We start from the raw sequence: 21,738 nt of genomic DNA, 5'->3' as shown, positions 1-21,738 counted from the left end.
TGGCTGAGTTGAAGAAACAGTTGGAGGACCTGTTGGATAAGAAGTTTGTAAGACCCAGTGTTTCACCTTGGGGAGCACCGGTGTTGTTAGTAAAGAAGAAGGATGGTAGTATGAGACTTTGCATAGATTACCGTCAGTTGAACAAAGTTACGATCAAGAACAGGTATCCGCTTCCTAGAATTGACGACTTGATGGATCAGTTGGTTGGTGCCAAGATTTTCAGTAAGATTGATTTGAGGTCTGGTTATCATCAGATAAAGGTAAAGGATGAGGATATGCAGAAGACGGCCTTTAGGACACGTTATGGTCATTACGAGTACAAAGTGATGCCTTTCGGTGTTACTAATGCGCCTGGTGTTTTTATGGAGTACATGAACCGAATTTTCCATGCCTTTCTGGATAAGTTTGTGGTGGTATTTATTGATGATATCTTAATTTATTCCAAAAATGAGGAGGAACACGCAGAGCATCTGAGAATAGTGTTGCAAGTGTTGAAGGAAAAGAGGTTGTATGCTAAGTTATCAAAATGTGAGTTCTGGTTAAATGAAGTAAGTTTTTTGGGTCACATTATTTCTGGTAGTGGTATTGCAGTGGATCCTTCAAAGGTTGATGCGGTATCACAATGGGAGACTCCGAAGTCGGTAACTGAGATTAGAAGTTTTCTGGGTTTGGCTGGTTATTACCGCAGGTTCATAGAAGGGTTTTCGAAGTTGGCTCTTCCGTTGACACAGTTGACCTGTAAGGGTAAGTCTTTTGTGTGGGATGCTCAGTGTGAGAGTAGTTTCAATGAATTGAAGCGAAGATTGACAACTGCTCCTGTTTTGATTTTGCCTAAACCAGAAGAACCGTTTGTTGTGTATTGTGATGCATCTAAGCTGGGCTTAGGTGGTGTTCTGATGCAAGATGGTAAGGTAGTAGCGTATGCTTCTAGGCAGTTACGTATTCATGAGAAGAATTATCCTACACATGACCTGGAGTTAGCTGCGGTGGTTTTTGTTTTGAAAATTTGGAGGCATTATTTGTACGGTTCCAGATTTGAGGTGTTCAGTGATCATAAAAGTTTGAAGTATTTATTTGACCAGAAGGAACTGAACATGAGGCAGAGGAGGTGGTTAGAGTTACTGAAGGATTTTGATTTTGGCTTGAATTACCATCCTGGTAAGGCCAATGTGGTTGCTGATGCTTTGAGTAGGAAAACGTTGCACATGTCTGCTTTGATGGTGAAAGAGTTTGAGTTGTTAGAACAGTTCAGAGATATGAGTCTTGTCTGTGAATTGTCACCCCAGAGTATACAGTTGGGAATGTTGAAAATTGATAGTGATTTCTTGAACAGTATCCGAGAAGCTCAGAAAGAAGATTTGAAATTTGTTGATTTGATGACTTCTGGTAACGACACTGAGGATAGTGATTTCAAAGTTGATGATCAGGGTGTGTTGAGGTTCAGAGGTAGAGTTTGCATTCCTGACAATGAGGAGTTGAAGAAGTTGATTCTTGAGGAGAGTCACAAGAGTAGGTTGAGTATTCACCCAGGGGCTACAAAAATGTACCATGATTTGAAGAAGCTGTTTTGGTGGTCCGGTTTGAAAAGGGATGTGTTGGAACAAAATGTGTTTCACAATGAACCTTATTAAGTTTTGATGATAACAAGGTATTAAAAATTGTCAATTGGTTATTACTAATAATTGTTCAAGTGTACAGGACCAAAGGCTACTCAAGTTATTTCAATAGGTCTTGGAAGAACAATGGAAAGAAAAAGAAATTCTGAGCATCTGAAGAAAACTGCTCCTGAAGCTAAACTGCTCCTGAAGCTAAACTGCTCCTGAAGAGATGACGTCATCAGAAGCAGAAAGTCATCAGAAGCAATATTTTCATCAGAAGCAAAAGTTTTCATCAGAAGCAATATCTTCACCAGAAGCTACTTTTGATCCTTTAATCAAACTGAAGATTCAAAGTTGCTGATTCTCAATTCAGTCTTATCAAAGAAGAACGAAGAACTGAAAGGGAGGTATCAACGGATATATGGATAACACTGAGCACTTGTCTCTCATTAATAGAGTTGACAAAGTACAAGTGTACAACCACTACCTCCACTACTCTGTTTTCTGTCTACGCTACAAGACAAAACAACAGCCATGCCTGCAGAATTTGTACAACTCAAGATGGGAATGAATTTGAAGTTTATTCTTCAAAGGACTACACCCAAATCAGGCAAAGGATCACTGGTGGATAATCAAAGGATTTCAAACGACTCTTTAGACGTGCTGATTATCTCAACGTCTCTTTCACGCCTCTATATAAAGGAGTGAAGACTTGAAGATAAAACAGAGATATACATAAGTTCAAAAGCGCCAAAACTCTGTCAATTTGATTCTACAAAGCACACTGAATTTCTGCACTGATTTGATACATCTTAGAAATTCAAAGTCTAGAGTCTTTTCTGTATTGTATTGTGAACACCACTGATTGTATATCAAGTGTTCAATTCAAACTCAATTCTCTGTATTTTTGTTTGATTAGAAGTCTCTCGCCTGCGTGCTTGAGCATTAGAAGTCTCTTGCTTAGTGCTTGAGCATTGGAAGACTCTTGCGTGTGTGCTTGAGCATAGTTTTGTGAAGTCTCATACTTTGAAAGTATTGAGCAGTTGTAATCTTGTGATTATAGTGAAATCTCCTTGGAAGTGCAAGGGGGACTGGACTACTTCCGTGTTGTGGAAGGAACCAGGATAACTGCTTGTGTCTTTGTCTTTCTTTTCTCTGCTCTGTTCTTTCCGCTGCATATCTGATTCTGATCATTTCATCAGAAGCACTCTCAAACTGCTTCTGAAGTTTTATCAGAAGAAGAATTTTTTTTTAGACAGAAAAAGAAAACACAATTCAACCCCCCCTTCTTGTGTTTTTCTCACCTTCAGGATGTTGCTCAGTTTGTTTATGCCTGTTTGATTTGTCAGAAGTCCAAGGTTGAGCATCAGAAGCCTGCAGGGTTGTTGACACCGTTAGATGTACCGGAGTGGAAGTGGGACAGTATCTCTATGGATTTTGTGACAAGTTTACCGAACACTCCGAGGGGGCATGACGCTATTTGGGTAGTTGTCGACCGGTTGACGAAGTCGGCACATTTCATTCCTATTAATATCAGTTATCCGGTAGCACAGTTAGCAGAGATTTACATTCACAGTGTGGTGAAGCTTCATGGTGTTCCGTCTAGCATTGTGTCGGATAGAGATCCGAGGTTCACTTCTAGGTTCTGGAAAAGTTTACAGGACGCCTTGGGTTCGAAATTGAAGTTGAGTTCGGCTTATCATCCTCAGACAGATGGTCAGTCGGAGAGGACAATTCAATCATTGGAAGATTTGTTGAGAGTGTGTGTGCTTGAGCAAGGTGGAGCTTGGGACAGTCACTTGCCTTTGATTGAGTTTACTTATAACAACAGCTATCACTCGAGTATTGGTATGGCACCGTTCGAAGCCTTGTATGGTCGGAGGTGTAGGACTCCTTTATGCTGGTTTGAGTCGGGTGAGAGTGTGGTGTTGGGACCGGATTTGGTTCACGAGACTACTGAGAAAGTCAGAATGATAAGGGAAAAGATGAGAGCTTCGCAGAGTCGACAGAAGAGTTACCATGACAAGCGAAGGAAGGATCTTGAGTTTCAGGAGGGTGATCATGTTTTTCTGAGGGTCACTCCTTTAACGGGTGTCGGACGTGCTTTGAAGTCGAGGAAGTTGACTCCTAAGTTTATTGGACCGTATCAGATTTCAGAGAGAGTTGGTACTGTGGCATATAGAGTTGGTTTGCCACCACATCTTTCGAACTTGCACGATGTGTTTCATGTTTCTCAGCTTCGGAAGTATGTTGCGGATCCTTCTCATGTGATTCCGAGGGATGATGATGTGCAGGTTAGGGACAACCTGACCGTTGAGACTATGCCATTGAGGATAGATGACAGAAAGGTGAAGTCTTTGAGGGGTAAAGAGATTCCTCTTGTTAGAGTCGTTTGGGGTGGAGCGACTGGTGAAAGTTTGACTTGGGAGCTGGAGAGTAAGATGCGGGAGTCGTATCCGGAGTTGTTTGATTGAGGTAAGATTTCGAGGACGAAATTCTGTAATTTGGGGAGAGTTGTAACGCCCTAGTTAGTTATTTAATTATTTTATTATGTGGAGTATGTATATATATTATTATATATGATGTTTGGTGGTTTATGTGGAGTATATGCATATATTTGTATATATGTGCTTGTTGGATGTTTTATGTGGTGTATTAATTTAGTATATGGTTTATTTAATAATAATTAAAATAAGTATGAAATGGTAATTATTTTGGAGTTTGGGAAATAATAGGAGTTATTAGAAGTTATGGGGAGTTAAGTATAATTAAAGGGAGTTACATTTTAGTGGGAGGTTAATACAGAGAAGTTAGAGTAGTTTTACGTAGAAGCAGTTTTTGAGAGAAAACAAGAGAAAGCCAAGAGCAAGAGAGAACCAAGGGCTGAGCATTGCTGTGCATTTCTTCTTCAATTTCTAAGGTAAGGGTGGGGTTTACTTCAATAGTATAGAATTTAAAGTCTGATTTTGAGTTTAACAGGTTTTGGTAAAAATTGGGGATTTTGGGTTTTATGTTGAAATTGTAGTTTTTGGAGTTGTAAGCATGAATTTGATGTTAGAAATAGGTTCTAAGTGCATACAGAAAGTTAATTTGCATCTGTAAACTGATTTGGGGAGTGATTGGAAGAAAAATGGGATTTTTGAGTAAAACCAGTTTTCTGCCCGTACAGAAGTTCATCGCTCGCCTCGCGAGTAGCTGTGCTCGCCATGGCGAGAGAGCAACTTCATAGCTCGCCTCGCGAGCAGACCAACTCGCCATGGCGAGTAGCCCAGATTAAAACTTGATTTTTGAAAAGTTGTTATAAGATGTTTTGGGGATGGTTTAAGGTACCTAGATGATAATAAAGATGAATGGTGGAAGTTTTAGGTTAAAAAGATGAATAGGGAACTTAGAATTGGAGTTGGAGTGAGAAAATGTCACTTTTTCCCGAGTGCACCTGATTTTCACTCGCCTCGAGTTCGCCTTGAACTCGCCATGGCGAGCTAGTGTTTTTGTGAACTCGCCATGGCGAGCAGATGTGCTCGCGAGGCGAGCTAGAGCAGTTTTGAGTGCAGTTTTGCTTGCTTGATTAATGAGGTTCGAGTGTTGTTGTTTAAGCATAATTATAATTAATTGTGCATCATTCTGAATGGTTGAATCTCTGTTGGATGTTGATTGATGATGAGGAATGCATTGTATGTTTTAATTATTAATCATACTTGTCGATTAAGTGGAGTCACATGGAGTTGCATTGCATGGTCAGTTGTATGTAGATATACACAAGTAGGTCCATTGCATATGCATAAAACAGCGGTGAGGGCTTCGGTCCTGGAGTACTAGTTGCTCAACAGCGGTGAGGGCTTCGGTCCTGATGAATGCTTTAACCATTCAAAAGCGGTGAGGACCTCGGTCCTGATTGGTACCACATGCATAATTGCATCTCATTAAGAAGTCTAAGATGGTGTCTTAGCAGTGGTCATGTCATTTGCATGAGTCTTGATGTAATGATGATGTCGATGTTTGACATACATTCTTATATATGTGTATTCATTGTGGTCTTGGTGTATTGTTGATGTTGATGATATTATATACATTGTATACTACTTGTTAAGTGGATGATTATGATGATGTTGTTGTGATTGTGAATAATTATAATATTTGCAAGTGTACATGTTGAAGATATAGGGTGTTAGATTCATTGATGATTTTAATATCTATATTTATTGTTGTGAATCTCACCCCTTCTGCTTGAAAATGTTGCCCTTCCTATGGGTAACTTGCAGGTGATCCTGAGTAGTCGGTGGTGGCTCAAGAGTCGTGTCTAGGGCTCTGATACGTGGGTTGGGAGTCATTTTATTATTTCATTGTTGTTTTCCCTTCCATGTATCAAATTTTGGAACTTGTTGATGTGCCCTTTCATTGGCTAACTTTTGTTGTTTAGGCTTAATGCCAAGATGTTGTTGGAGATTAAAATATTGTTGTTGCTATTGAAAATGCAAAACTTTCCGCTGCATTAATTTGAAGTTATGACTGTTGTTGAATTAAATAGTTTTATGTTCTATTTAAGAATTTCGATGTTGCGATGTAGCATGCCCGTTTGGTGTAATACTCTGATGTTTATATGCTATTTTATTCCTTTTGGGTAACGGGGTGTTACACTACCGAAGAAAACCTCGACAGTTAACTTCGGCCGGATTCATCGGCAGTTAACTGCCGAGGAAAACAATTATGCAGAGAGTGGGTTCTGCATAATTCTACCAAGCCATTTTTCGGCCAGTTTTTACTTGTAATTAAACCAGAGCATTTCCAAAGGCAATATAACTCATAAAACATTTAAACACAGTCATAAACAAGAAAAATACAATATCTTTTACAATTGTCCATAATTAAATCAAACCGACATTTGGTTCAAAGTATACAAAAGTTTGAAATTCATCAAAACGTTACATAGTGTCCATAATTAAACAACACATTACAACTCATTACATATCATTAAATTAATCCCTACTTACATTCAACGCAATTGCATATGAAACGAACATACATATATAATATGTTATTTTCCACCATATTCCGAAACATAAATCCGACGTTGCTATCGTCTTCAATAAGCCAAGACACATAGCTTGCCGTTTTCCACACGTATTCATCTCTATCTTCTCATAGGTCTATGCATGACATTTGACCAAACAAGTGACATGTATATTGATTTTCACCAAGATGCTCAAAATAAGTGTTAAGTTGTGCCTTCAAATCATCAAGAGAGTAGGTAGACGTTATCATAACCTTAACTTTCTTTTTAAAAGAGGTTTTCAATGATTTTGGATCAAGATTTGGTGAAAAAAATTATTGGATTTGGGGGTTTAGATGGAAGAGGAAAGAAAGGTGATGATGAAATATTGTGTAGGGGGAGCAGGTGGTTGTTTCATCTGATGAAACATTTCCTCGACAGTTAATTGCCAAAAAAAACCTTGACAGTTAACTGCAGCCGATTTTTAAATTCCTCGGCAGTTAACAGCCGAGGGACAATTTCGTATTTTACATGTGTTTCAGCGTTATGATATGTGTGAACAACAATTTTCAATTTATATTACGTTTTCTTATATTTTTTATGTTATTAAAAAAACAAGCATATTTGTTAAATAAAAAACAAAACAAAAAATTAATAAATAATAAAACAAATGCAATATCATATTTTAACGAAAAAAAATTAATTCGCGATTCTATTTTGTTATCAAAAAGGAATTCAAAATCAGATCTGATATCTTTATATATAGTATAAAGATATCAGATCTCATTTTTTAGATCTTGTTTTGAGAAAACCGGTCAGATCTGATTTATCTTTAAAAAATAAAATCAGATCTGACCGGTTTTCTCAAAACAAGATCTAAAAAATGAGATCTGATATCTTTAAAAAACAACCTCTTTCAGTTTTTTGAGCTGACTTTTTCTCTTTCTAAACTGTCCTTAATTTTCAATACTAATAACACATTAACAAATAGATAAGAATATATTTAAATATTAAAATAAAAGTCTAACAAACACAAATGTTCATTTTTTTACTTTATCATTTAAAAAGTGTAATAATCTAGATTAGCGTATCTTTTCTTACTTTTTCATTATCCCAATTATACCCTTAAACAACAATTTTTTCTATAATGAAGATCGTTGTTAGTGTCATTAAAAAAAATAAGAATTTAGATTATATTTTTTTTGTTTTATTGTTTTTTTTAGGGATTTTTTTTCTTTTACTTTGGTATCATTGAAATAGATAATCGTGATTGGTTTGATTTGTTATAATTTGAAAGCAAAAAACATTGAATTTTTTACTTTTATTCAAAATTAAAATTTCATAAAAAACACTATTCATAATTTTCAAACGCAAACGTCTTTTAGATACTAAATAATAAAATTAATGCAATATCTCATCTTAACGAAAAAAAAATAATACACGATTCGATTTTGTTTTCAAAAAGGAATTCAAAATCAGACCTCTTTAAAAAAAAAAAAAAAATCTAATCTGAACGATTTTTTAGAAACAAGATCCAAAAAAACTGATAATACTTTATCTCGTCATATTTATAAAAGAAAGTTGCGTAAAAGAAAAGCTATGTACTTAAACTGAATTTTAAACCAAATACATCAACTTTAATTGATTCAATTTGAACGCATTCAATTTTACACCATTTTCAATTTTTTGTAATTTATTTGACTTTTTAATTTGGATTGGATTTTGAATATCAAAGACGGGTATTTCTTAAATTTTGCCATTAGAAGTTAGAAGAACAACAGACACCAAATACACAACTACTTAACCCAGTCACCACAACACTCAGAAGCCACCAAACTCCAACTGCTTCTAGAATCTTCGTCATCGTTCTTCAACCGTTTTTGCTTCTTCAGTCAACGGTATCTCTCTCTCTCTCTCTCTCTCTCTTCAATTTTTCCAATTTTCGTACCCAAATTGCGTACTTTTCTTGTTGTAATTGTCACTGTTCAGTGTCCTTGATAATGATGATTATGTTTGTTCTTTGTTTTCGTTTTTCAATTTGATTATTCTATATTTTTTTTTAATTTATGAATTTTTGTTTTTTAGGTTACAAATGCAATTTAAAATTAATGTTCAATTTTTTTACTATTTTCTTATTTCAATTTTTGTTTTTTCATTGAAGGTTATGTTTAGTTTTTTTATTTCTTATAAATTCTTAAAATTTTCGTTTTTTTTAGGTTACTCATGCAATTAAAAATTCATGTCCAGATTTTTTGATTTTTTTTGTTTTACTATTTTCTTTTGTTAATTTATGCTTTTTCATTGAATTCTGTGCATGTTTTTTCTGTTGTCAATTTACACATGCAATTTAACATGTATGTTGAGATTTTTTTTATTAATTTTTAATATTTTCTGCTGTGAATTTATGCTTTTTTTTTCATTGAGTTATCTGCATGTTTGTGTGTTTTTTTTTTTGTTGGGAATTTCAAAAATTTGGGTACTGGTAAAAAAATTGGGCAACGGGAAAATTTTATTATTAAAGTGGCAAGGATGACCATTTTACAATTGTGTTCGAGAGAATTTTAATTCTGTGATTTTAAGTATCTTTGACCTGGGTTTTGTTTTGGAGTTAGGGGGGAAAGAAAAGCGGGGAGGGGTTTGGGAGGAGAGGGGGAAGAAAAGGAGAATTTCCGGTATTAAATAGTGGATAGCGAGCAATGTTGTTAAATAGTGGTTATAATGGTGCTATAGTGTAGTGGAGTTTGAACAAACTGGTGTTGTTCTGGGATCCGTGATTGACAACATTGAATGGGGGAGGAAAAAACTTATAACTAATAATTTCTTTGAGTAATTCGACGTTTTTTCCTCAAATTTGGCCCTGTTTACTTTTAGAAAACATTTTTGGCCTTTACTATGTAAAATATGTTTAGGGAACAATAGGATGAATGCATTTTCAGAAACAACGAAAACAATCATTTTCAGAAACAACGAAGACAATATTGGATTTATTCTCTCTTATGTTTATTAGTTGTAGGAAACATGGGAAGTGAACGGGCCCTGACTCCTCAAATTTATGAAATGGCGATATAATAATGTTAGTCAATTTAGTCTCTCTGCCAAAATATCTTTCTAGAAAGCATATTCATATTGCTTTGATAGTCTCTTGGAGCATCAAAGCACAGATAGAACATTTAAAGGACTAAATTGCCCAATCCTTGCAATTTCAACGACCAAAATGTCAGTGTTATCAATCCTTGCAATTTCATACATCTATTTTCTGTCATTTCCCTCCAAATTTGTGCAATCTTACACAAGATCTTTATTAGTTTCCCCCTCAAAGTCCTCCTATTGCTTCCCCTTCCTTCAAACTCCGACGTTTTCTTTGAATAATATCTGCTGCCAGTTTTTGTATTTTAAAGACTATTTCTGATATTATTTTTTAGTTTTGAATTTCTCATTAACTGTTTTATCCTTGGTTCTTCAGAGTTCTTTGTTTTAGTTTTCAACAGAAATGCAAAATGCATTTCAAGTGTGTTTTCTTTGTTATCATTTTCTGCTGCCAATTGATGTATTTCTTTTTATAAATGAAATTTGACAGAGGTGAAAAGCGTGGGGATGGATAGATTTAGTAGGTAGCAGAAGAGGTATCAGCGGAGGAGACGATTAAGTTTAGTGTATAGAAAGGATGGGTGATGAAAAACTATTTGGTTCGTTCTGGGTAGAGGAAATAAATGGAGAGGTTCAGACCTCTGCGAAAAAGAAAAGGAAATACCAACATAAGAAAAAGGAATACAATGGATGGGGGTCAACTCTCCTTATTCAGTTTCTCAAATCCATTGGTAGAGATACCAGCAACAAGATAAGCCAGAGTGAGGTGACTCAAATTATAACTGATTATGTTCATCAGAATAACCTTCGCCATCCTACGAAAAAGAAAAGAATTGAGTGTGATGCGAGGCTTTTTTCGTTGTTTGGAAAGAAGACCATTAGTAGGTTGAAGATTAGTGACTTGCTCGAGTCACACTTTGCAGAGAACTGTGGAGAATCTGATGATGGTTTTCTGCTTGACTCAGAAGATGATGAGTATGCGCCAGGGGCGCGTGAAACTCCAAAACCAGCGTCTTTGGAGAGGAAGAGTCAACCAAGGAAATATGTTGTGGAAAAACCAAGGAGCTGTTTTGCTGCTATCAACCCTTTCAACATAAAGCTTGTTTATTTAAAGAAGAGTCTAGTTGAGGAACTTCTAAAGGACCCTGAAACTTTTAAGACCAAAGTAGTTGGAAGCTTCATAAGAATCAAGTGTGACCCAAATGACTACCTACAGAAAAACTCACACCAGCTTCTGCAAATCACAGGTAATTTGACTGCTTTAGGCTTATTATGGCATTGCATTCTAACAAATGCTTCTTTATTTTATAACTTTAAATATCCAAGTTGCTTTGGAAAGTAAGCTCACCAACTGTATAAGTTTAGTACTTGTGCATGCCAAAAATAGAAGTATAAGTTTAATACTTGTGCTTGCCTAAAATAGCAATGACAAATAAAGTGTACTTATTATGTTATGTATATGTTGCTTCTTTAGCATCAATAGTGCATGTTACTTGCATTTTGTTTACTTGGAAAAGTAGTCAGATCAACAATTTGGACTATTCACAATGACTGATAAAGAATACGAAAATCTAATCCAACAATCTCATGATGGGTGAGATATTCACATAAATGAAGCAAACTTAAAGGGGCTTATCATGTACTTTTTTTAATCATTAGTATAGGTGATTAATCCAAATTAAACATATTTTACCATTCAAATCAATAGCAATGAACAAAGTAGTAGAACCAAATATCCTCAAGCTAGGTGAGATTCAAAAGACTGAAGATAACAAAATTATGCTTACCGTGTATTCTTTTTTGATGTGTTGGGTATGATTTTATCCTAATTGAATGAGTTAGACAATGAATATCAATGAACAAAGAAATCTTAGTCCATTTGATCTCCTCCTGGAATCATTGTTAGTGGTTCAACTACTAGTTACTTGTGAGTTGGTATATCATTTGACATATATGGGACAGAAATATCATTTTTTCTAATCAGCTTAAGTATAGTTTTTTCTTGGATATATTCCAGGTATAAAAAAGAGCTCAGGAGTGGATGGGGAAATTCTCTTGCAAGCTTCTGGTTTCATTAAAGACATCAGCATTAAGATGCTTCAAGACGATGATTTCTCAGAGGTACAGATGAATGATCTTACTATTTTTAGCTTTCTTTAGTATAAACCATTGTCTCTGTTAATAAGGATTAACTCAACTAGTAGGATTTCATTGTATTAATTAAAAGGTCATTGGTCCGGTTCATGTTAGTGGTCCTTCATTGGCAAGTCATTTGTAACTTCAGTACCATTTTCAATTACTTGTGCCGTCCCCTGCACCATGTACATATATAGAAATTGTCGACTCTGACCTGAAGTGTTAAGTTTGCTTCATTTAGTAAAAATCATGGTCTCTGCCAATGAGGAATTGAGGATTAGCTCAACTAATAGAATCACATTGTATTAACTAAAGAGCTCTTTGGTTCGGTTCATACTTGTGATCTTTTATTGGCAAGTCATTTGTTACGGAAGGACATTTTAAATGGCTTGTGCATTGCGCTGCTCTTATAATGAGACAACTTTTCTCCCACTGAATTTTCATGTACTACAAAATTGTCAGCTCTGGCCTGAAGTGTAAAGTTAACTGTGTGTAATCATTTCTGATAATCAAATTCTAACAAATTAGTGCTGGATTACTTTAATAACTGTTTTAAATAACCACATGTTAACTGGAAGTGGATGATTGATTTGGTATTTCTTACTGCTGATTCTCATCAGTATGTCAGTATTAGTGTACCTAAATAATATAATTTTTTGATAATGTGAGGTTTAGTCATGGGCGTGGTGAGTTACATTATCTTGCAAGTGGAAATATCTATTCAATACAAAGTTATACTGAATGCTAATAAAAACATGGGGGTGGGAAACCGCTGTGCATGTTGTATTCTGGCTATAGTAATTACTAATTACTAATTATAGACAAACACAAAACCATCTTTTTAATAATCAAGCTCTAGGAAATTTTGCATGTTTGAATAACTTTTCCAATATAATATAGAGGATCTAAAGAGATAGGGTAGAGTGTTTCAAGGTTATATTCTAGTACTAATCAATTCAAGCCTAAAATTTCGGAGAATACATAGGCTAAAAATAATTTTGGGAATCGGAAAACTAGACCATGGAGAAAATTATTTGGAATACTTATATGAAAACTTAATACAAAATAAATAAATATCAGACAAGTTCTCAAAACCATGCTCTACTCTGAAACACCCTTTCTGTGATCTCCAGTATTAAGCCAATACATTCTTCAGTTTGCCTCCATATATTTTAAATTTGGTTCACTGTCAAAACTAACTTCAATAATTGCAGATAAATAAATAGTGTACTTCTGCTTAAGACTCACAATTTTATCTACCATCTATCTATGAGATTTATTTTTTTCGAGAACTTTCTGCTTTACATTATATCCATTTTGTTATTGTGCTTTTAAATTTTTGGGGTTTGAATCTATGGCTTTGGTTTCAGGCGGAGTGTGAGGATTTGCATAGAAGAGTAAAAGATGGCTTACTCAAGAGACCTATGATTGTAAGTTCTTTCTAGTACTTTCAGATTGAATTATTCTAGTGAATGAAGTTCCTGCAAGACTTGAACAATCAGTTTTCGTGCCGTAAATCTTTGTATGGTACTTTACAACAACGACAACCAAGCCTTATCCCACTAAGTGGGGTCAGCTACATGAATCAAACGACGCCATAATGTTCTATCAAAAACCATATTTTTATCCAACTCATTAATATGTAGATCCTTCTTGATTGTTTCTCTTATTGTTTTTCTAGGTCTTCCTCTACCTACTCTCCTTACTACAGAATCCACATGTCTTCTCTCTACATGCCCAAACCACCTAAATCCAGTTTCCACCATCTTTTCTACTATAGGTGCTACCACAACTTTCTCTCTAATGTCGTCATTTCTAATCATATCCCGTATAATCTTGTCACACATTCAACACAACATCCTCGTTTATGCCAAACTTAATTTATTTTCGTGTTGTTTTTTTACTGCCCAATAGTCTATCCCGTACAACATCGTCGGTCTTTATTGAATCTAAATATTATGGCAATGCCTTTTCTGTTTTGTACATGGCAGGTGGATTTGGAGGAAAAGGCTAGAGTATTGCATGAGGATATGACTAAGCATGTAAGCAAGAACCCTTGCATTTTATTTCTTCATTCATGTTTCATTCCAGTGATTTTCTCACAATTTGTTGAAGAAAGGATCCATATTAGTCATATGCATTTGCATGAGAATTGTACTTTGTTAAACATCATGTGGATATCATTTCATGAACACACCAATATTATTCTTATTATCTTGGCTGGATTAGCAATGAAACAACACACATAAGCAATGAAACAATGTGAAATTTGTTTTATGTGTAACTGTATAGCCCCCTTCATAGGTAATTTTTGTTTAGATGAATTAAGTGGATGATAAACTGTTGTATCCAGTCTTGTGAATGGAAAGATAGATCATGCAAGATAACATGCTATCCCAGTACTCTTAGGAATGAAGAACACTTTTGGATTTGTCCGTCACTCCTTGGATATTATTTTTGTTATACATGCTATTTTTACCTTAGATATGTTTCTTGTTGTTGTTGTTACTGTTGTTGTTGATATCTGTCTGTATCATAAACATCAGTCTAGTGATTTGAAATTTTAATATAAACGCTTTGTCCTGTTTCTCTGTGTAAATTAAAACTGTTTGTGCTGCACATCCGGTTTCAAATGATAATTTATGTTTATTCTTCTGATATTTGGGCTTGATTTTTACCTAACTTTTCTGCTTTCTTGTTATTTGGTGAATCTGCCTTAGTGGCTTGCAAAAGAACTTGCTCTGTTACAAAATCTTATTGACCGGGCAAATGAAAAGGGTTGGCGAAGAGAATATCCTTTTCTGATAATTTTTTCTAAATTGTTTTCATGTCTGCATATTAATTTTTTGCTTCAGAAGATTCTTATGTGGTGAATTTTGCTGCTGAACCTTGTTAATGCATTAGACAATACACTAAAAAATTTCTTAGTAGATTTTCCATAGATCGTTAACTGGACTACTAGCTCATAGTAGATAATTATCATCAGCTGTGTATGGCAGTAATTTCTGGCAATGAACTGATTAAACTCAAAATTAGTAGGTAAATCTGAGTACACATCATGCTGATTACATAACAATCCCTTCTAAGGCTTTGACTTTTATTCAATACGTTAGTGCCCATACTCATGAATAAGACAGCAGTCGATTGAAGTGATGAACATTTTGCCTTAGAATTCTGTCTTTTCATCAAGAATTTTATGTTATATGCTTTGTATGAAAATTCTTTTAAATCAAAAACTTCTATAAGATAGATATTCCTTAATCTATTGAAAGCACATTGGACGGCTACCTACAAAAAAGGGCAAAGCTTAAGACTCCGGAAGAACAGGAACGGTTATTGCGTGAATTTCCTCAAGTCATTGCAGAAGATCTAGAATCGGAATCTGCAACACCAGATGTTCCAGAGAAAAAACTACCAACCAATTTCCAGGAGTTGTCGCAGACTACATGTACAAAAGTATCGTTAGCGACTGAGGTCCCAAAGGCAGCTGCAGATGATTTTTCAGATGAAGATGATTTTGCGGATGATCAAGAATGGTTATTTCATGATACTCCCCAAGTCACTACAGGTTATCCAGAATTTTCAAAATCCAAAACACCAGAAATTCCAGATAAAAAAGCAGAAAATAACATACAAGGGATTTGGGAGGCTACTTGTATGACAGCATCTATAGAGCCCGAGGTCCCAAAAGTGGTTTCTAATGGTCCCCAAGTTACTGCAGGTTATCCAGAATTTTCAAAATCCAAAACACCAGAAATTCCAGATAAGAAAGCGGAAAATAACATGCAAGGGATTTGGGAGGCTACTTCTATGACAGGATCTATAGTGCCTGAGGTCCCAAAAGTAGTTGCTGATGGTATTCCTCAAGGTACTACAGGTTATCCAAAATTTTCAAAATCCAAAACACCAGAAATTCCAGATAAGAAAGCGGAAAATAACTTGCAAGGGTTTTGGGAGGCTACTTGTATGACAGGATCTATAGTGCCCGAGGTCCCAAAAGTGGTTGCTAATGGCATTCCCCAAGTTACTACAGGTTATCTAGATTTTTCAAAATCCAAAACACCAGAAGTTCCTGTTAAAAAAACAGAAAATAACATGCAAGGGTTTTGGGAGGCTAATTGTATAGAAGCATCTGTAGTGCCCGAGGTCCCAAAAGCAGTTGCTAATAGTTTTGTGTTCATGGGTAAAAGATTCCATGTAGCCGATCAAACAAAACAGGAAAGTGAATCACCAAAATCGATTCTCAGTCTTAGTAGACCATCAGAAGTTCCTCTTTTCAATATAGCAATGAATAACACTGCGTCAAATGGCATTTCACGTGACACAGTCACTTCTACAGGTTTGTTATAATTATCCTTATTTCCAATCATTCTCTATTTTAATGAAAGCATTTTTTTGTTGTTGTCTACGTTTGCGTTCGATGGTACTACTACTACTGCCTTTGTCATTATTTATAATCATCCTTTGAAAGATTTTTTTTGTCCATAATTATAAGCCATCTTTCAAATTACTATAGTATGTATTACTCTTTCCCATATTTATTCCTAGTCAATACTACTAATCTATCTTGAAAGATGAAAAGTCAATATTAGATACACCGACACACAAAGTTTTGTTTAGGGATAGTCATGCACAAAATATACACATAACTGTGTTGATTACAAACAATTATTGATATATGTGAAAAGTGTCAAAAGGCTTATAAAAAGGGTGGATGTTGTACTATTGCAGTATGTTCAGTGAGAAGTATGCTGCATTTATTTATTATGCATCGAAAGCACTTAGGATAAGCCATGTCCTTGCCATTTATTTATATTCTTTCCATGTTTTGGCAGTGCACCAAAGGTCAAGTATGTCTGTTCAACAGCAACCTGCGACACAAACATTCTCTTCATTTAAGAAGGATGGTGTATTTATGCCAGCCAAATCAAATGAAGTTACAATCAAAGCTAAGAACTCTCAAGGGACATCAGACAAGCAGGTACGGCCAGCTCAGATTCAGGTTATAGAACTGAGCGATGACGATGATGAGGAAATTGAAAAATCAAGCACCATAAAACCAAGCTTCATAACACCAGTCCCTGTTGAGAACCCACATTCATCAACGTGGAATTACATAGATCCTCAAGGAAATGTGCAAGGACCATTCCCCTTATTTTCTCTAAAATGTTGGAATGATTCTCGCTACTTTTCTCCAGACTTCAAGGTCTGGAAGGCAGGTCAAACCCAGGATCAAAGTGTACTATTGGTGGATATTCTATCCAAATATTTTCCCGTTGGACCAAGTTTCATGTGAGGTGTCAATATAGCCGGGATGTCAGTTATCATAGTATGCTTTAGCATATCAATTTTGGTTTAAGAAAAACATGATGCTTTTCAATCCTGGTTAATAACTCGGTTTGATTTTAATGCAACCGACAACCTGCGACTTAAAATTGTAATTGGGTTGTTTCAAATTGCATCTGAGGTGCATTTGATCCAGGTAAACAATTTGATTCTTTGGTTATCACCAGTCTGCACCTCTTTGTTGTACCTAGGAACTAGAAATTCATGTTCTCATTGGTAACCAGACTTCACATTTTTTTTTTTGTTGCCTCATTCCTTCCCTTGGTCATCTCTTTTTTATCTTGACAAAGTGAACAGTGTCATTCATGCATAAAGCTTGTAATTGTTTGAGGTTGATATAATGGATGTGTGTTTGAATGAGAATGGGAGAGTATTGTGCTGGAAATCTTTTTTGGTTTGAATTACCTATAAGAGTGTTCACAGCCAAATCAAACATATTCAATTTTTACTGTTTGTTATCAAACTTCTTTTTATGATAATTGATTCATTGGATTGATTTTGGATTTTTTAGTAATCAAACTTAGTCTCAAATATAAATTCAAATATTTATTTATTTTATTATTGATATGAGGTGTATTAATTATATTTTTTATTTTTGACAAATAATCATGTTGTTTGCTGATTTTTTTTATTATAATATATTTTGTTGGTCGCTTCCAAGGCGAGATTAAGTCCTCAAGTGAGATCACCCTTACCTTTACCTCTTAGGGTGCTATCTAAAATTCCTCAACTACATTATTACCTCCCTATATGTCATAAGAGCGTTGCTATTTTTTACGAATATAAAAGGCGAATAAATGCAAGAAGCAGTGTGTTTTTAAAGCAAGGAAAATGTAAAGAGTCTATTTGGTGGAAATCAGATCGTCACTTGGCATTAATTAAGGGTGTAGATCTGTTTCGTGCTATTCTTGCACGCATAATTCGTAATAATAAGCATTTCTCATGTCATGATAAGGGAAAAAGAACATTTTAATTCAGTCTTGTTTTTGGGTGATTTGGAGGTCAATGAATGACAGAATTTTCAAAAACAAGGTAAAAGAAATTGTCGACGATATCAAAGTTACATTGTGGAGATGGGGCTTGAGTAGACTAAAGGCTTTCCCATGTTTGTTCTATGAGTGGAGTTGGAATCCGAGAGACTGTTTTGTTAGATAAAGTGTCGCTGCTCTTGGTTTCGGAGGCCGGTTTTCATTTGTTCTCTGCTCTTTTTTTCCTGCCTCTTCTGGGTTTTGTTTCATGCTTGTGTTGTTGGCTGGTCTGTTGTTTTTTAGTCATGTGTTTTGACAGGTTTTTGTTTGATTTTTGTTGTGCTAGTTTTGGTTTGGGTGTAGTAACTGTCTTTGAGACTTTGTTTGGGAGTTTGGAGGTGAGAGGAAGAGAAGACTTTGGAGGGTTGAAAATATAGGGAAAAATAGTAAAATCTTTCATATTTTTTTTAGAATAATAAATTAATACTTATGATTTATATATTTTTTAATTTTAAAAATATTATAACTACATACATTAAATTTCAAGAATTCGTGTAAACCCTCCTTCAATACAATTTTTGAGTTTCTCTAAATGAGGAGGGTTTTGTATTTTGAAGAAAAATGAAACACCAAAGTCTTCCCCTCTCAATGTCATCTATTTCTTCCACCTGTCTCTTCCTTTTTTATTTCTTTCTAAAACACTCTCCTCCACTCCTTCCCCTTCAAACTCGCAAACAAAATCTTAGTAAATATCAAGATTACTCATGCCGGATCACAATCAAAGTTTTCTTGAACAATCTATCAATTGACGGAGCTTATAAAATTAGGAATCTTATAATTAATTTATTTGTCTTTTATTTTTGTATTCAATAACACTTGTATTAAATTAAATGCTAGTATTTTGAAGCTTAAATTGCATTCCAAAAACCTGTCCAATACCCAAAAACTAAATTAGTTCTGGAAAAATCGATCACAAAACATTGGGTGGATGCTCACTGTTTTATTTTAAGTTGTAGTGACTTTAATTAACTACCTATGTTGTTATGATTTATTTTAAGAACATTATGAGCTAAACTTCTTCCCCGCTTGTTTGACTTAGCAGAAAACAAAACCATTACGGTAGCCTCTTTGTTCTCTTTGGGTACGGAGCAGGAGGGGGAGGGGTGGAGATGGAGGCGTAGACTATGGGCGTGGGAGGAGCTTTTATTAGAGGAGTGTAGGGCGTTACTATTTGATATCTCTCTGGTTCCTAATATTTCAGATACTTGGGAGTGGCTTCCGGATACTGCATAGGGATATTCTGTGAGAGGTGCCTATGATTTGTTGACGATAGGGGAGGATTCTGAGATGGGATTACCTTTTAAGTTGGTGTGGTATCCTCAGGTTCCCTTAAAGGTTTCAGTTTTTGCGTGGCGGCTTATTCGAGATCGATTACCAACGAAAGCAAACCTGGCGACTCGTGGTGTTATTTCCGCAAATGATATCTTTTGTGTGTCTGGTTGCGGTCATGTGGAGACAGCTGATCATTTATTTTTATCATGTAATACGTTTGCATCTTTGTGGCAGCAGGTGCGTGATTGGATTGGTATTTTAGGAGTGGACCCTATTATCATTACAGATCATCTGGTGCAGTTTACACATTTGGCAGGTGTTGGTAAAGCTAAAAGATCGTTCTTACAGCTTATTTTACTTTTGTGTTCTTGGGTTTTGTGGAGTGAACGTAACAACCGTCTTTTCAATAAGTCCGTTAATCTTGTCCCTCAATTGTTAGATAAGGTTAAATTGTTATCTTTGGGGTGGTTGAAAGTTAAAAATGTTGTGTTTGTTTATGGTACGCAGAGATGGTGGTCAGACCATTTTGCTTGTTTAGGCTTGGCTAACTAGTGTTATTTCTGGTTGTTGTATTTTTTAAACTCTTGTAACTTTTAGTGGTTTCTTAGGCACACCTTATGCTTGGGGACTGCTGTTTGGTGTGTTATTTAATTCCATTTTGATTTCTTAAAAAAAAAACTTCTTTAGTTAGGATTTGTTAACTTGTAATCAATGACTATTATTATTTTTTTTGACAGAAATAAGCTTGTCTCATTTTATTTATAAAAATATCAGAGATGCATGATAGTAGTAGCAACAAACGATTTATAAAAATAAGCCTATCTCATTGCACATGCATCCTATAATGAGAATCGAGTTCATTAATGTTCTTCATTATACCTATTCAAATATTTAGATAGATATATTTATATCATTGGGAGAGGAAACCTAAAAATTTAGCAAACAATAATATATTTTGATATCGCTAAAGATTTTCATCTTTTAAGAAGTCAAATTAGTCTTCCGAAATTGACACCATGGAAATTCAAAGATGTGACATTGAGACGTGACATTAAAAGGAACACATTGCAAAATCTCAAGTTACCCTTTAATAAAAAATAATCAGCAAACTCTTGAATAATAGCCACAATTTTTCCTTTTCTAATTTTTAATGGAAGCTTTATTGTCATTTAACAACTTTCGTTTTTATTGTTAAAAGGGTTAATTAGGCAGTGAGTGGCCGCTTTGTGACACTCTAAACCCCAATTTAAATTTAAAATATACAACAAAATATGATAGTTCTAAGCAAAATATGTAACGGTTTCAAATAGAATATGCAAAATAAGGGGTGACGTGGCTTCATATATATGGGAGTGTGTTAAAAGGAGTTTAACATAGAGTTTGTAAATAACATTTCTCATTTTGTGAAAGAAAGAGTCTATTTTTGCGGGAATTGTGGACAAACGTGTTAGCAGTTATGTTATCACGATTTTGGGGTATCAAGTCATTAATTAGGCTTGAACCTTTCAATCTTTGATATTCTCTATTTTTTCTTGGGAAGGGCAAAATTGAGAAAACCCTTAGAAATTCTAAGTTCGGGGGTCGTTTTCGTTACGGGAAGGTGTTAGGCACCCGCAATGACTATAGTACTCTATAGGAACCGTTTTCTTAGTTTTATGTCTACACTTTATTTTTAATGCTATTTATTGAAAAAAAGAAGTTGTTTATTTAGGTTAAGAATGGAGGGAGAAAATGTTTGAAGTTTTATTTTATTGGACTTGGAGAGGTTTTGACCTCTTGCCTTCATACCCTTTTAAGGGATCAAAATGCCATGTAGTTCTCTTTCAAAAAAATGTTTTTTGCGTGTTCGATTGATTTTAGTTTTTTTGGAAAATGGTTTTGAAGAAGAGAAAGAAGCCGTAAAGGCATGAGAAAAAAGTAGTGAAGAGTTGGTTCAATTTTTTTTAAAAGAAAATGTCTAAGTAGAAGTTAGAGTTCATTGGGGTTTTGATTAAGAAAATAAAGAGAAAATTCAATGGAGTTTTGACTCCAAGGTTTATTTGAAAAAATTTTAAAGTGATGGAATTTGCTTGTTTTTTTTGGAAAATTGATATTTTTCTAAGTATCGCGTTTCCTAAGCATACATCTAAAGCGGTAAACATGCAACGTGGGTGCGTGTCGGTGCTTGTGTCGGTGTACATCATTAAAGTCCATTGTCCGTTACATTGACCCTAGTTTACATTCTATGGTCTTTGCAAGAAATTAAAAGGAAATTTAAACTACCTAAAATATTACATGACAT

General features: G+C 35.0%; 1 protein-coding gene across 3 annotated transcripts; it reads left to right on the top strand.

Annotated features, from left to right (window-relative positions):
* Positions 1–8,328: 8,328 nt before the first annotated feature.
* Positions 8,329–17,585, top strand: LOC25496597 (uncharacterized protein At5g08430). 3 transcript variants are annotated; one of them, XM_039827165.1, is made up of 8 exons: positions 8,329–8,486; positions 10,166–10,922; positions 11,693–11,796; positions 13,182–13,241; positions 13,803–13,853; positions 14,532–14,602; positions 15,087–16,135; positions 16,644–17,585. In XM_039827165.1, exons 2-8 carry the CDS (start codon positions 10,253–10,255, stop codon positions 17,105–17,107), a joined length of 2,469 nt encoding a protein of 822 aa, XP_039683099.1. In that variant the 5' UTR covers positions 8,329–8,486; positions 10,166–10,252; the 3' UTR covers positions 17,108–17,585. The 3 variants fall into 3 exon arrangements, with proteins under 3 accessions (XP_039683099.1, XP_039683097.1, XP_039683098.1); XM_039827163.1 differs by having other exon boundaries at positions 15,087–16,150; positions 16,647–17,585; XM_039827164.1 differs by lacking the exon at positions 8,329–8,486 and adding an exon at positions 9,253–9,804 and having other exon boundaries at positions 15,087–16,150; positions 16,647–17,585.
* The last annotated feature ends 4,153 nt before the right edge of the window (positions 17,586–21,738 follow it).

Source organism: Medicago truncatula, chromosome 6, assembly GCF_003473485.1.
Source record: "Medicago truncatula cultivar Jemalong A17 chromosome 6, MtrunA17r5.0-ANR, whole genome shotgun sequence".
In the NCBI taxonomy this organism is placed as follows: domain Eukaryota; kingdom Viridiplantae; phylum Streptophyta; class Magnoliopsida; order Fabales; family Fabaceae; genus Medicago; species Medicago truncatula.
The sequence above is the reverse complement of the archived record's forward strand: the minus strand, read 5'-3'. Positions and strand labels throughout refer to the sequence as shown.

Bases quoted from the DNA above. Each gene is read 5' to 3' on its own strand.
- LOC25496597 (XM_039827163.1), top strand. From the start codon at position 10,253: ATGGGTGATGAAAAACTATTTGGTTCGTTCTGGGTAGAGGAAATAAAT. The intron at 13,854-14,531 runs GTAAGCAAGAAC...AATCTGCCTTAG, and splicing joins ATGAGGATATGACTAAGCAT to TGGCTTGCAAAAGAACTTGC. The intron at 16,151-16,646 runs GTTTGTTATAAT...ATGTTTTGGCAG, and splicing joins TGACACAGTCACTTCTACAG to TGCACCAAAGGTCAAGTATG.